We start from the raw sequence: 16,180 nt of genomic DNA, 5'->3' as shown, positions 1-16,180 counted from the left end.
TTTCAGATTATTATGTTCTATGTAGGGATTTAAAGCATCTTTGCATATTCTTTGCTACCCTTTCTATCAAGAGAGGAGGGCCTAATTCCCTTTCCCTTATTTTTTTAAAATTTTTTTCCATTTTATTTTATTTTTTAATTTTATTTCTTTTTTAAAATTTGCATCCAAATTAGTTAGCATATAGTGCAACAATGATTTCAGGAGTAGATTCCTTAGTGCCCATTACCCATTTAGCCCATCCCCCCTCCCACAACCCCTCCAGTAACCGTCAGTTTGTTCTCCATATTTATGAATCTCTTCTGTTTTGTCCCCCTCCCTGTTTTTATATTATTTTTGTTTCCCTTCCCTCATGTTCATCTGTTTTTTCTCTTCAAGTCTTCACATGAGTGAAGTCATAGGATATTTGTCTTTCTCTGACTGACTCATTTCACTTAGCATAATACCCTCCAGTTCCAACCACGTAGTTGCAAATGGCAAGATTTCATTCTTTTTGATTGCCAAGTAATACTCCACTGTATATATATACCACATCTTCTTTATCCATTCATCCATCATGGGACATTTGGGCTCTTTCCATACTTTGGCTATTGTTGATAGTGCTGCTATAAACATGGGGGTGCATGCGTCCCTTCGAAACAGCACATCTGTATCCCGTGGATAAATGCCTAGTAGTACAATCGCTGGGCCATAGGGTAGTTCTATTTTTAGTTCCCTTCCCTTTAAATATAAGCAGGCCTTAATCACAATGCTGCAAAAGCGATGCCATCAGGAAGTGGAGACAGTGCACAGAGGGACCTCGTGTGGGTGTTCCAGGTGAAAGCCACCAGCCAGCATCATCTCCAGACATCAGTGAGCCAGCCTTCAGGTGATTGCGACTCCACTCAAGTTGCCCCAGGAGACACAGTGTGGAGCCGAGCCCTGCCCAAACCGCAGATCCATGAGCAAAACAAATGACTGATGTTTTTAGGCCATGAAGTCTGGGGTGGTTTGTTATCCAGCCATAGGTTAACTGGAACATCCCATTTCTGTGCCATTTGTGGTTCATATTTCTACAAGTTGGTATCTATTTCGCTGCCCTCCTCCTCCCATCCTTCAATTCCTTTTGTCTTCCTTCTCTTTAGAGTTTCTTTTGTTCTTTCTCCCATTTTAATATCATGATAAGCATTTTTATTTTTTTTATTACTTTTTTTTTAACGTTTATTTTTGAGATAGAGAGAGACAGAGCATGAACGGGGTAGGGGTAGAGAGAGAGGGAGACACAGAATCTGAAGCAGGCTCCAGGCTCTGAGCCATCAGCCCAGAGCCCGACGCGGGGCTCGAACTCACGGACCACGAGATCGTGACCTGAGCTGAAGTCGGACGCTTAACCGTCTGAGCCACCCAGGCGCCCCTGATAAGCATTTTTAAATAAGGAGGTCTATAAAAAGAGACATACTGGCCACACACATTTAAGAATTGGTTTTTGATGCAATGTCTTTGAGATACCACTTTTCATGATGTTGATGCAGTTTCAATTTCAACTACTCTGTGTGTATTAAATATATATAATGTTGTCATTCTAAACATTTTTGGAGAAGCTCCAATCTTAACTCCTACCAACCATATTTCACAGGCTGTTGTATGCACCACTGGTCTCCACCTGACCTGTCCTTTCTTTCCTAGGGTAAAAGACACATTGAGGGGTTTTCTTTAAATTATAAGACTATAGTAACCAGAAGTAAAAATGCCACACATTTACTTACAGAGAACATCTCTGAACGTTGCTACCTGGCGATTTTTACTTCTTCATGACTGCCTCCAATTTCTGCAGTAAACTTGTGTTACTTTTATAATAAAGACTGATTCTTTAATAATATAAAGTAGCATTATGAAAAACATGTTCTAGAGCATTTTCTCTCTGGGGTGGAGGTCTTTTCACATCCTCTCCTTCTTAATTTCTTTCTTGTTTAACCCATACCTTTGATCATGAAAGGAATTATGGCAACCAGCCCATGCTGCATGGAGCTGTGGACAGTACTGTCTTCCATTCAACGGTTTCAAAGTTTTATTTGTAACTAAGCTGGGGGCTTCTTTCATGTCCCTCCTATTCTAGTGGTATCATAAAATTTCTTTTTTATTGATACGTTTCACTTCTCCCATATAACTTTTCATTAATGGGGTGCCTGGGTGGCTCAGCTGGTTGAGCGTCCGACTTCAGCCCAGGTCAAGATCTCGCGGTCCGTGAGTTCGAGCCCCGCGTCGGGCTCTGTGCTGACAGCTCAGTGCCCGGAGCCTGTTTCAGATTCTGTGTCTCCCTCTCTCTCTGACCCTCCCCTGTTCATGCTCTGTCTCTCTCTGTCTCAAAAATAAACATTAAAAAAAAAATTTAAAAAAATATCACAATAAAAACAAACGCAATTACTCATATCTACTTATTCCTTTCTCTGTAGGTCACTTCAGCTTATTGTTTTTACATTCAGAGGTATTTGTAGCAGCTGCCTGTTTTACCTCTTGAGACACGTGGCTCTTTCTCATGTCTTTTCATCCACTCGATGACTGGCTTCAGTTGGTCAATGTTGTTCAACTAACAAAAGACTGAGGTAGAAAGTAGCAGGGGTTTCTCTTTCAGCTTCCTTCCTCCTAGATGTCTATGGGGTTGGTACATCTCAGTTCCTCCGAGGCTCTCTTCATTTCCAGCTGGATGAGTCCCAGGCGCTAGGATGGCTGAACGCTCCAACCCAGAGGAAGTGAACCTAAAAGGGCTCTGAAATTCCAGGGCACACCTGAGCCACAGCAGTGCCCCTATTACTATGAAAGTCGGCCAAAAGTGATGAAATCATGTGTTCTGAACTAACGTTCTCCACAGAAATAAGACTCTAAGTGTGTCTGATTTTTCCTTTTGGGACCAGATACTAAATGGAACTTAGCCCATTTCTCTCTCACTGCTGCTTCATATACTGGAAGGAATGTGGTGTATATTAACAGTGCAGAATTCTCATTTGAAAAATAAAATAAAATTAACTGCAGCTCTGTGGCAAATTGAAGAGCAATAGTTATGGCCACCTTCTACATATTTTCTTTTAACTCATTTCCAGATGGTTTCTTCCTCGCCATGTCAGGGACACGACTTTAAGAACTAAGACCTCTAACTCACTGTATAGCCCTATTCTGACAAAGTCTACATTTATACTCGGCTGTAACTCAGATCCCTAACTTTGATACAACCACCTACGTCACACTTCCAGCTAAGCACTCCAGTGGCAACATGTTCAAAATTGAACTCATGATCTTCCTCATCCCACAGATCTAGTCCTTCTCCCAAGATTTCCTCTCTCATGGAATGGTCCTACCGATGCTGAGAGCACCTGTTGTCCAGGCCAGACATCTGACTCCTTTGACCACTGCGGTAGCTTGTGCACCCAACACAGTGCCTGGCACACAGCCGGTACTTGATATTTTTTGGATGAATATTGAATATTCGTATGGGAAATGTCATTAGACTCTCAGCCTCTTCAAAGACCAGTGAAACAGTTTGTGGTTCATCCAAAACCCAGGCAAACCTTCACTATCTCTAAAATCCAGACTCTGCTCATGCCAAAGCTACCACTATTTACTCAAACAGTTGAATGCCTTCTAAAATTCCCATCATTATTGTGCATCAACATGCAGTTAAATGAATGAATTGATTATAATTTTCTCTGCTCTACCAAATTTCTACTTCTCATACTGTGCTTCATGAATGTGTCACTGCTGGAAAATGAACACTAACTGTGTATTCAGGCCATTTAATAGCAAATTTGAGTGAAATGTTGGTATCTTGATAGGAAAGATTTCTTTGAGCTCTACTAAGCATTTTTGAAAGCAAAATGTGTCAGCAGACTGAAATTACATACAAAATTATCAAAATGATTTACATATGATAGACAGTCCCACTTTGTAGCAGATGAAGCTTTCAAAATGTAGGGGAGGAAGCCGAATAACATCAACCTCTGGGCTAATTACTTCCAAGTCTCTGTTCATGGCTGAAGGCATAAAATGCAACCAATTATGATACACAACAGTGTGAGTGTTCAGCTAACACTAGAGGACACCATGACAGCCCTAACTGCACACCTGGGGGCAGCTGCTGCATTTCAACTATTTTAGAGACTTAGTACTTGATGAGATAAGGGATGCACTATTCCTGGACTTGATGCATTACTTTTCTTTGCACAGTATACACAGGAGTGCACGCCTTGGAGAGACTAAAGAGGTTGCTTCTTACACTGGAGCTTTCCAAGCTCCAGACCTTAATTACACTAAACGGTTGTCAGTTAACTAAATCCATTGGAGGTACACCACTAATTGCTCAACCATCACACCTTGAAGGAAAAGTGTATGTCACTTGCTCTGATTCGATCACTGAGCTCATGCTTTCCACTATTCAACAAAATCTGAAAAATAAGTAATGAAATCTGTGTGTGAACTAGAGCCCAGCTGATAAATCCTTCAATTAAAAAAATAAAAATTCAAGATATTGTGTCCATTTGAATAATTCCAAAATTTCCAACAAGAGTTATTTTCCTTAGGTATGGTTAGGGAAGAGTACCTCTTTCCTTTTTAGTTGGACTGTTTCTACATTCCTTCATTTACTTCTTTTCTAGGCCACAAATATTTTATGATAGCAATAGCCAACATTTACTGAGCACTTACTATGCCAGGTACCTTACTTAGATCAGAGTTCCCCAACCTCAGCACTACTGACATCACGAGCCAGGTAATTCTGTGCGGGACATGCATGTAAGACGTTTAGCAGCACTCCATCCCTCTTCCCTCCATGCATCCCAGAGTATAACAACTAAAAATATTTCCAGAAATTACTAAATATTCCATGGTGGGGAAAAACTGTTCTCAGTTGAGAATTACTGGCTCAGCTGTATCAACTTATTTAATCCTCCAAACTCTCCCAGAAGGTAAATTCTGCCTTCCACTGTACAGGTAAGAAAACAGAGGCACAGGCAAATTCAACAACTTGCCTAAGGTCACACAGCTTGTAGAAACACAGCTGGTATTTGATCCAAAGTGGTCAGACTCCAGAGCCCCAACTCTTAACTGCTATCCTAGAGCCAACCCCCTTCTAACCTTAGGGCTTAATGAGAATAAGCTTGTTGGATCAGAATCCCTTCCAGAGCTATTGAAAAGCAATTTGCTTCTGCAATGAAGACTGGTTCATGGACTGAAACCTAACTTGAAAGCAAGAGGGAAGAGGGCCTAAGATCTCCACCTAACAAGGTATACCTGGGTCACAGCCATTCAAAGAAAACACTTTTCAAATGTATGGTCATCCATGTATTAAAACTCTAAAAACCTACAGCGTGGTAACTTTCTCCTTCTACCACCTAATCATTTTTAGATCTAGGCAGAATAAATGCTGAGCATAATTTAAATACCTCCTCTTTCTACAAATAATGCAACAGAACATTATTTTAGTTACATAACAAAGTGATTTCCTGATAAATTTCAACAGTATATTTTGTATGTTTTATCATATTTGGCGTTAGAAATTAAGATGTTTATAGTGTATATTAAAATTAGGGTTGAAAAAAGTTGTATTTTTTGTGATGAGAACTTTTACGATTTACTCTCTCAGCAAGTTTCAAATATGCAACACAAGGTTATTGACTGAAGTTGCCATACTGTACATTTTATCTCCATGACTTATTTATTTAACAACTGGAAGTTTGTACTTCTTGACTCCCTTCACCCATTTCACAACCCCCCGCCCCCACCAATGCCCTTCCCATCTGGCCACCAGTCTGCTCTCTGTATCTAGGAGTTCGGTTTCATTTTAGTGTTTTCATTTCACATATAAAAAAATCATAGAGTATTTGTCTTGCTCTAACTTTTTTCACTTAGCATAACACCCTCAAGGTCCATCTGCATAGCTGCAATAACAAGATTTCATCCTTTTTATGACAAAGTAGTATTCCATCACATGTATGTACCACATCTTCTTTATCCATTCATCCATCGATAGACACTTAGGTTGTTCCATATCCTGGCTATTTTAAACAATGCTGCAGTGAACATTGGGGTGCATAGATCTTTTCAAATTAGTTTTCATTTTCTTCAGATTAATACTCAGAAGTAGAATTGCTGGATCATATGCTGGTTCTATTTTTAATTTGTTGAGGAAACTCCACATTGTTTTCCACAGTGGCTGCACCGATTCCCATTCTCAAAGCACCTCCTTTCTTCATGGAAATATCTGGCCCACCAGCCAGCCTAATTCTCATCATTAGACTCCTTCCTGTAATTGGAGATTCCTATCATCCAATTACACAATTCATTTGCAGATGACCCTTGTTAAAATGCTAATATCCATATTAAGCTCTGTTAGCCTCCATTTAAATAAATTAATCAAATTAGTTAGTGAGTCATTTAGCAAGCCATTAGAAACTGAATTCTAAACAGAGAAGGTCTTATGGTCCAGTCAGGAGCAGGGAAACTCTGGTTACAAGGTCTTCTTCAGGGAAGCCTCCTGTGGGGCTGGTAGCACTGTGTGGGGCAGGTACAGGACAGGCAAGGTGCTGCGGGACAGGTGGCCAGCAGTGAGGAGGAGGCAGAGTCACTTACATTCCTCTAAGCGTATTCTGCCTCCTTTCCGTCCTTCACCAGCAGTTCCCTATTTGATAATTTCTTCTCCCTCTGACATTCCAGAATTCTTCCCTCGAAATGCAGATTGGGCCCAGCCTATCCAAGAAGACTGTATTGCAGGCCTGCCACTTTACAGTAAACTATGAGGGGCTGAAAACTCCCACCACTGCTCCTCCTTGAACCAGCTACCCAAGCTGATTTCTACTTCAATGATACATGGATTTCTTTGTGCAGGAAACCTAAGCCTGAAGTTGCAATGCACATGGCTCTCCCCTGGTCCTGGTTTCTCCAAACATCTTCCGGAACACAAAATTTCACCACCTTCTGTGGGACATCTCAGGTAAGGTGGATGTTATCCTTTGGGAGGCAAACAGGAAGTCCATTCCTTCTCTCCCTCTTATTACCTCCAAACAAATGCAAGAACAGAACTGCTTGCTTTCTTTGATCCAGAAAGTGGCAGGCAGTAACCACATGAAGAGGTTTCCTATCTGGCAGTGACTATTTTGAGAATTTTTCTTCAAAAAAGGAAGGAAAGGATAAAATGCCCTTGAAATGTAAACTGGACTCTGTAATCAAGCACTTTAAATCTGCTCAGAACAATTTTCAAGTATTCAACTGCTAACAGAAAGCTTCTTCAAAATATGAACCGACAATAAAATCAGACCCAAGGTTCATAACTGATATAACAGGAAAAACTTTTATTGTGGAACTCTTGAAGTCCAGTTATTTAAGAAAGAAAACATGGATTAAAAAGCTAGGTTGGGTGGTTAATTGCAAGAGTGACCAGAAAAACCCCACACGAGCAGACTGCAGTTATCAAGCAGGCTTGGGGATGGAAAATTGGCCTATATCTGATCAAACTACCTTGGGCCTTTTAAGAAAATCAGGGTGGGGGCGCCTGGGTGGCGCAGTCGGTTAAGCGTCCGACTTCAGCCAGGTCACGATCTCGCGGTCCGTGAGTTCGAGCCCCGCGTCAGGCTCTGGGCTGATGGCTCAGAGCCTGGAGCCTGTTTCCGATTCTGTGTCTCCCTCTCTCTCTGCCCCTCCCCCGTTCATGCTCTGTCTCTCTCTGTCCCAAAAATAAATAAAAAACGTTGAAAAAAAAAAATTAAAAAAAAAAAAAAAGAAAAAGAAAATCAGGGTGAAGGCTAAGCATATACAAGCTTGGATTTAAAAAAAAAAACCTTCTATTTATTATATTTTGCAACTATGATCTTTTAAAACGGTGGCCTTAGGAAAATCTGCTTTGGCAAGCAACTGCAGAGGCTCCTGTGGAGAGGAAGTGAAAAGACTGGGCTTATATACAAGGGCTGCTGGCACGTTCAAAGCGCAGGGGATAGTTCACAGAGCAAAATGTAGTCCTAAGTAAATGGGTTTCAGGCAATTTCAGTGTTAAGATAACATCATTAAGAGTAGAACAGATTGTGCTCAAACCCTGCTGTTTATAATTAACACGTTGCTTCCAAATACTCCAGGGTCCCTGGTAAATAGTCTTCTGCTCACATCCACCCAGACCAATCAGAGTATTTTCATCAGATTCCATGCTGGGCCAGCACCTGTCTGGACAAATCCAATAGAGCCAAAGAACTCCTCTCCCTGGCCAGCTAAGTAGTTGGATGAACACAGCTTGGCTTAGTCATTGTCACAGTGTCCATATGGCTTTGAAGCTTGTTTTCACAAGAAATCATACAAGTATTTTATTATGTCAAAGTTCACCGTCCTATAAACAAAAATAGATAATATATGTTAGTATCCTCACCCCCTAGACTGCTCAGCTTTGTTATGTACGATTCTGGGAAGCACATGCAAAATTATTCACAACTAACGCTAACCAATCCTATAGTGCTATGAAAAGCACCCCGATAGGAATGGTATTCATTTTATAAAACGTCACTAGGAACGAGGTTTCTTTAAAAACTTTCCTTTCTGCACCACCCCCCCCCCCCCCCCCCCCCCCGCCCCCGTCATAAAGTTTGTTTTTTTGGAAAAAAAAAAAAAAAGGAAACAAAGTTAGAACTATCCAACATTCTTTATTTCAATTATCCTAGAGAAAGTTTAGATTTCATTTGAAAGCTATCTTCTTTTTGTCTAAAAACCAGAATAAAGTAATTAGAGATGCAAAAGTATTTAAATCTTCTCTGCTTCTAAACACTGTTTATCTTCCAAAACACCTGTTTTATCATTACATAATGCATAGCTGATCTGTCCTCATTTGTAGTTTTCATTCTTTTCAGTCTTTCAACACTGGGTGACCTGCGTGCGTATTGTAACTAAATCTGTATGATCCAAGAATATGGTACAACAAACAGACGATGTGAATGTATATTTTTGTACTCTGATGGCAGGCAGAATAAAATAGCAGAGGGACAGAGACATATAATTATTTTCCTTTCTCCAAACTCATTCTTCACCATAAATATTCAGACTTGGAGGTTTATTATTTGAATAAATGGTCAAAATAATTAGATATAATGATCTAGCAATAAGTATAAAATTAAAGCTTTAAAGTATTCAATTCTGCAAAAATAATCATCCATGTGAGAACAGCCTTTTAAAGATTCAGTAATTACATGCTCTTATTTATTAAACCATCATCAATTAATGTTTTTGTCTATCATTTTGTAATACACTTTCTAAAAAAGTTTCTAAGCAAATGACTGACATATCAAATGTTGTTTGAAATTTGGAATGGGGAACTGCGAATGCTGCTTATGAAAACACATTTAAAAATAGCTCAAATGAGACGCTATGGCTATTGTGGCACCTAACGTAGGACCAAAGAATACCTTAATTGTTTCATTACAATAGTTCCTCTGAAGAATACTAAACCTTTCCAAATGGTATAAAAACAATGCCAGGACAATCCTGTTATCATTAACAGTAATTAAACAACTAAAAGTAGTTACTAAAATTAAAAAAAAAAATCTCAGGCATAAAGACACAAATTGTATGGATATTATATCATACTCTATATTATTTTTATGTTTTTCTTCTGCTCAATTCCAGGACTTCCCAAATTTACTGGCAACAGCGTAACGCTAACCTTTTTTTTCCCCCCAAATGACAAAAAGTACAAACTTCCAGTTGGACAAAACTGTCAAAAAATATATATAAATCATGCTGGTCGAAAATCAGATCCTTTTTAGAGGATCTTAGAAGGAAACAGATATAAAAGGCTATTTCAAACCATAGGCAAAAAGGGAAGGGGAATTGTTCGTTTCTCCAGGCATTTATCCCCACAGTAACTTTGAGTCTTAATGTTACAAACCTAAAGTGACAAGGTAAAGTGGATTTAATCTTAAGTTTTATTGTTTTGGGCTTTTGGGTTTTTTGACATTGAGTGGGAAACGAAATTTAGAAGAAGCCAAGATTAAAACATTTAAAATTTAAAACTACAGGATTAGAGGGTATTATGTGATAAAATATGGGACTGTCATACAAAACAACCAATATGAAGACATACCTACAAACACTAAGAGGGAAAAGGAGGACAGAATTGCAACTCAGCACTGACCGCTCAGGACAAGCATCTGTATAATGGACTAGGACCAGAAGAAAACGCAAACAAATGAAATACAGTGATTCATTAGTGGCAGGACTCCTTTATTTTACTCAATCTAGTGTATAACTTTAGCATAATTTGTGGAAAAGTTTTCTTTGCTAGAACGAATGGACTGACTTAAAAACACTACACTACCTGACTGTATCCATTTATAAAAGCTTCACTACAGCCCATTTCTTTGCTTTGTCACTGGGAAGTACTCAAGCAAACTGAATGACACCCTTAAGATTTCTGGACTTTTTCAAGGCAGTAAATTACTCAGGAATTGAATATATAAGATCATTCCTTTAAGACACATTTACTGAGCCTGGTGGCTCAGTCAGTTAATTCACTTGATTTCGATTTGACTCTTGATTTCGACTCAGGTCATGATCTCACAGTTGATGAGATCGTGTCCCACATAGGGCTCTGCACTGACAGTGCGAGCCTGCTTGGGATTCTCTGTCTCCTCTCTCCCTGCCCCTCCCTTGCTCATGCTCTCTCAAAATAAATATTTAAAAAAATGTTTAGTCTTAGAAGGAAAAAGAAACACTTAACGCCCAAGATGTATAAATGTCTTTCTCCATCATCTCTCCATCCTCCAATGTAAACAGGTGACTTGGTTACTGACCCCACATACCTTATTCTAGTGGCAGAATTTGAAAGAATAACTACAAGGACATCAAAACTTATGTCACACGTTCCAAATATTACAGGACTTGGAGACACAATTTGCTGTAAACAATGCTTTAACTTACAAAGAGTGTTATGTACTTTATACATACTTTCTCTGGCTTTTCATGGCTTCAGATGCCATGAAATTTATATAAATCAAATTCATATAAATATGATTTTAAGATTTTGGATAGTTTTTGTACAGGTACAAGAGATACTTGCTCTTTTTTATTTTTTAAGTGTTTTTTTAATTTATTTTTTGAGAGAGAGAGAGAGAGTAAACAGGGAGGGGCAAAGAGAGGATGACAGGCTGACAGCAGTGAGCCCGACGCGGGGCTCAAACTCACCAACTGTGAGATCGTGACCTGAACTGAAGTCAGACGCTCAACCAACTGAGCCACCCAGGCACCCCAGAAATGAATTATTTTCTAAAGTAAGCATACAGAAAAAAACAGGATAAACATAAATAATATGTTTATGACAATATGTTAGTGACAATTTGCCTAGGTGTAATCAATTCCTTTTTTTCCAAGTTTTTATTTAAATTCCAGTTAGTTAACATAGAGTATAATATTAGTTTCCGGTGATTCAACTCTTATACACAACACTCAGTGCTCAACACAAGTGCCCTCCTTAATCCCCATCGCTATTTCTCCCATCTCCTCCGCCTTCTCCCCTTTGGTACCCATCAGTTTGTTTTCTATGGTTAAGAGCCTGTTTCTTAGTTGTCCTCTTTTTTTCCTAGGAGTATTAATTCTTAAATCAGAATTCAGAATATTCTAATACAAGTTAGTTACATGGCATATGTCTAAAGATTTAATTTTCCCTTTATCCTTTTATTTCACTTTGTTGATTCTTTTACTACCCTGAAATATGTTTTTTTCTCATGGGATGCTATTTTATTTCCTTTTACTTTTGTGGGCAGTTTGATTTTTTAGTTTGGTTCTTCTGATAACTTGCAACCAGACAACTTTAAGTTTCAATCTTGTTATCTTGTATTGTCTTCCCAAGGACTATGTAAGAAAGAAACTTAAAACTACCATTCACATTAAGAACATCCTAAGGACAATAATTAATAAGCTTCTCATCAGCTGTCTTTGCCCATATACTACCTCCATATTTTGTACTTCTTTAAAGCCTCCAACTGCTTCTCTGTCCAAACTTTCTCACTGTTCCTTGGTCAATAAAGTTCTCTATGTCTTCTGTCTCTCCCATGTATGTTTTTTCTCTTCTGGGTTTAAATGTGGCTCCCCCTGAAGGACCTTGCCTCTTCTTCAGTTCTTTCCAATGTCCTCTTCGGTGGGGTTGGTGTCCTGGTACCAAAAGCTCTGCTCCTCTGAGACTCAGATCATTCCACTCACCACCTTGTATCGCCCTGCCACTATCTCTTAGTCACTGAAAACTATAGCACCCAGTTCAGTCCTCCTCTCCATCCCAAGATCTGTATCAGCCTTAGTGACTTCACTGCACACCTGTCTTACTTACCTTCAATGGCATTTTCTTTTAAAAAAAAATTTTTTTTTAATATCTGTTTATTTTTGACAGAGACAGAACGCGATCTGGGGAGGGGCAGAGAGAGAGGGAGACACAGAATCCAAAGCAAGGTCCAGGCTCTGAGTGGTCAGCACAGAGTCCAATGCAGGGTTCGAACTCAGGAACTGTGAGATCATGACCTGAGCCGAAGTTGGACACTGAACCAACTGAGCCACCCAGGCACCCCAATGACATTCTTTTCTACTCTTAATGATCACACTCAGAAATATTCCACCTCTAAAAACATAAATTCAGGCATTCTATCCTCTGGTCCCCAAGCTCTTTCTTTAAGCTATCTGGAACACCTTGAAACAGGTCACAAGCCCCTTCACTTTCTCCTGATCTACAAATACTTCATGAGTCTTACATTCTAGGCACTGAACTACTGGCCCTCTACTGGCTTCACTTCCTTCCTTCCCTTCCTAGCTCAGACTCCATGGTTATTTTACTTTAAGTACTCACTTGCTAGCATCCACCAAATTCACCTGGCAAAACCCCAATCCTCTGTGATTTCAATAATGTCCCTTTGCTGTCCCAGTACCAGGGACATATGGAATGCTACTGGAGAGGATCACAAGTTTCACAGACTGGTACCACTGTAAATTCAAGGTCAGGAACCTTAAATAGGCCCTCAATACTCCCAGCAAGTTGCTTTTCCTGGCAGCGCTTTCTTCCATTCCCCACAGCAGTTATTTCAAATACCCATGTTCCTCTCAGACTGCTATTACTTCTGTCCTTGGTCTCAAATTTGCCTCCTTCTTTACAGGCAAAAAAGACGACACAAGAATACCCTCAACTTCTTGCCACCAAATTCCAAACTCAGCTCCATCTGAATCCACTTTTTCTTCATGTTATAACACAAGAAGAGTTCCCTCATCCAGCTCATCCAGAGCTATTTCTTTCAACTCGTTTCTAAATGCCATGTTGATAAACCATTTCAAGGACTTGAGGCTTTAATCTCTGTCTCTCGTATCACTGATTCTCCTCTATCACCCCTTTCCCATAAGCATTTAAATATATTCAAATATTTAAATAATAATACCCCTCTCACAACTTCACAACCCCTTTAGTAGATAAAAATCCTAACAAAAAAACAAAAAACAAACAAAAATAAACTGGAATACAGGCTAATGAGGATAGGTTATATCTGTTATACTTGTTGCTATATCCCCCAAAGCCTAGCACAGTGATTATAATGAGCAACATAATAAATGTTAAATGAACAAATGAATTAAAAGCATTCTATTTGCTGCATCAATTTTCTTCTAAATACTATAATCTCTGACTTCTAACCCACTGTAGTCCTGTAAGTGTTCCCAATAAAGTTACAAATGACTGTTTTATCATTAAAGCAGATGTTTGATTTCCTGGCAGCAATTGCCAGTTTTGACCATTACTCTCTTCCTTTAGGTTTTCCTACTTTTCTTGTGTATATAACTCCATATATAATGGCTTTATTCACTTAAGCCTGTATCAAGAGTACTTTTATGTTTTTACCAAACTTCAAAAGTATGATTTTTAATAACTGCACAGTACTTTTCAAAAATAAGAACATACAATAAATTAGCGATCCATTCTCTTGTTTTGAACATTTAGGTTGTGTCCTCTGATCTAATAATTCATTCTCTACCACAGGTGTCGGCAACAGACACACCTACCTCTTCTTTGGTAACTATCCTTGCCATCTCTTATCTCCACCATACCTCAGTTTGGAATGAAACGGTCTCTTTAGCCCCCTTCTTGTTGCTTCCCCCAAACACAAGCCCACAATGGTTCCTTTTCATCAGAAGTTTTACTGCTAATCATTATAGGAAAATATGTACTATTTATATATTTCGCACATACTAACTTTAAAGCATCGTGTTTAAGTGTGAGGTAAGGCAGCGATTGACATACAGTCTCTGCTTTGAGCTTTGTGGACTTATATGGTAGAAAGAAAGATAAAATCTAATTATTGAATTAATTACTTAATTAAAACTATGATAAGTAACAGAAGAAAAGAATGAGACCAGTTTACCTGTATAGTGTGAGGGGGGGGGAGGGATGATGGTGGTTTAAGAACACTTTTCATTTAAAATGACATCAAAGGTTAAGCTCCAATTAGCTAGATAAAGGAGTGGAGGAGTTGGAAAGTGCTGCATTTGCAAAGATGGGAAGCAGAATGGTGAATATGAAGAATTTAAAAAAAGCCAGCTGGGTTAAAGTGCAAATACCAAGAGCAGTGTTTGTACTAGATGTGGCCTGGGCAACAAAGTGATGTGGCAGGGGCCAGATCACTTGGGGTCTTGTAGGCTACTTTAAAGATTCCTGTTTTTTTTTTATCCTAAGAGTCATGGGAAATTATTGAAGACTTTTTTTTTTTTTTTAAGTATAACTGATGTACAATGTTATATTAGTTTCAGGAGTACGAGACATATTGATTCAACAATTCTATACGTGACTCAGTGCTCACACAAGTGAGGTCACTATCCATCACCAAACATTACTGCCATCTTATTGACTATATTTCCTGTTATTTTTCATCTCCATGAATTATTTACTTTGTAACTAGAAGCTTTTACTTCTTCATCCCCTTCCCACTTCCCCTCTGGCCACCACCTATTTGTTGTCTGTATTTAAGAGTTTGTTTTTTAGGGATGCCTGGGTGGCTCAGTTGGTTAAGCGTCTGACTTGGGCTCAGGTCTTGATCTTGCAGTTTGTAGGTTCAAGCCCCACATCGGGTTCTGTACTGATAGCCTGGAGCCTGGAGCCTGCTTTGGATTCTGTATCTCCCTCTCTCTCTGCCCTTCCCCCATTTGCAATCTGTCTCTCTCTCTCTCAAAAATAAACATTAAAAAAATTTGTTTAAAGTGTTTCTTTTTTAGATTCCACACATAAGTAAAATTATATGGTATTTGTCTTTCTCTGCCTAACTTATTTCACTTAGCATTATACTCTCTAGATCCATCCATGTTATTGCAAATGGCAAGAACTCGTCTTTTTTTATGACTGAGTAATATCACATTGCATATATGTACCACACCTTTATCCATTCATCTATTGATGGATACTTGGGCTGCCTCCATACCCTGGCTATTGAAAATAATGCTGCAATAAGCATAGTGGTGCATATATCTTTTCTAATTAGATTTTTTCATAAGGAATTAATATCCAAAATATATAAAGAACTTACATCATTCAACACCAAAAAAATATCCAATCCAATTAAAAAGTAGGCAGAGGATTAAAAGATGGATTTTTCTAGAAAGATGAAAAGAGATTTAAAAATGAGCAGAGGATCTGAACACTTTTCCAAAGAAAACATGTAGATGGCCAACAGACACGTGAAAAGATGCTCAACTAATCATCAGAGAAACGCAAATCAAAACCACAATGAGGTATCACCTCACACTGGTCAGAACGGCTAGTATCAAAAATACAAGAAGTAACAAGTGTTGACAAGGATTTGGAGAAAAGGGAATCCTCAAACATTGTTGGTAGGAAAGTAAATTGGTGCGGCCACTATGGAAAACAGTACAGGGGTTCCTCAAAAAATTAAAAATAGAAATACTATATGATCCACTAATTCCACTATGCAGTATTTACCCAAAGAAAACAAAAACACTAATTCAAAAAGATACGTTGAAGACTTTTAAGTAGGAGGATGACATATTTTTATAAGATCATTCTGGCTATAGTGTGGACAACAAATTCTAAGGGGATAAGAGTAGACAGAAGACCAATTAGGAGGCTACTAGAGAAAAGATGATAGTGGCTTGGTCTAGAGAGGTAACAAATAGTATATGTGAATGAATCTGAGATATATAGGAGGGACTT

General features: G+C 38.8%; 1 protein-coding gene across 2 annotated transcripts in view; it reads right to left on the bottom strand.

Annotated features, from left to right (window-relative positions):
• Positions 1–7,746: 7,746 nt before the first annotated feature.
• The window catches only part of ORC5 (origin recognition complex subunit 5), a 78,614-nt gene continuing 70,180 nt past the window's right edge, over positions 7,747–16,180 (bottom strand). Inside the window, exon 14 of one of the 2 annotated variants that reach the window (XM_049641335.1) lies at positions 7,747–8,335. In XM_049641335.1, the coding sequence (XP_049497292.1) occupies positions 8,290–8,335 (46 nt within the window). In that variant the 3' untranslated portion in view covers positions 7,747–8,289. Of the gene's footprint in view, positions 8,336–9,861; positions 15,605–16,180 lie in introns of those variants that run through there. The other variant, XM_049641334.1, reaches the window with a different exon arrangement.

Source organism: Panthera uncia, chromosome A2 (genome assembly GCF_023721935.1).
Source record: "Panthera uncia isolate 11264 chromosome A2, Puncia_PCG_1.0, whole genome shotgun sequence".
NCBI classification, from domain to species: Eukaryota; Metazoa; Chordata; class Mammalia; order Carnivora; family Felidae; genus Panthera; species Panthera uncia.
Note: the sequence above shows the minus strand (reverse complement) of the source record. Positions and strands in the feature narration are given on the sequence as shown.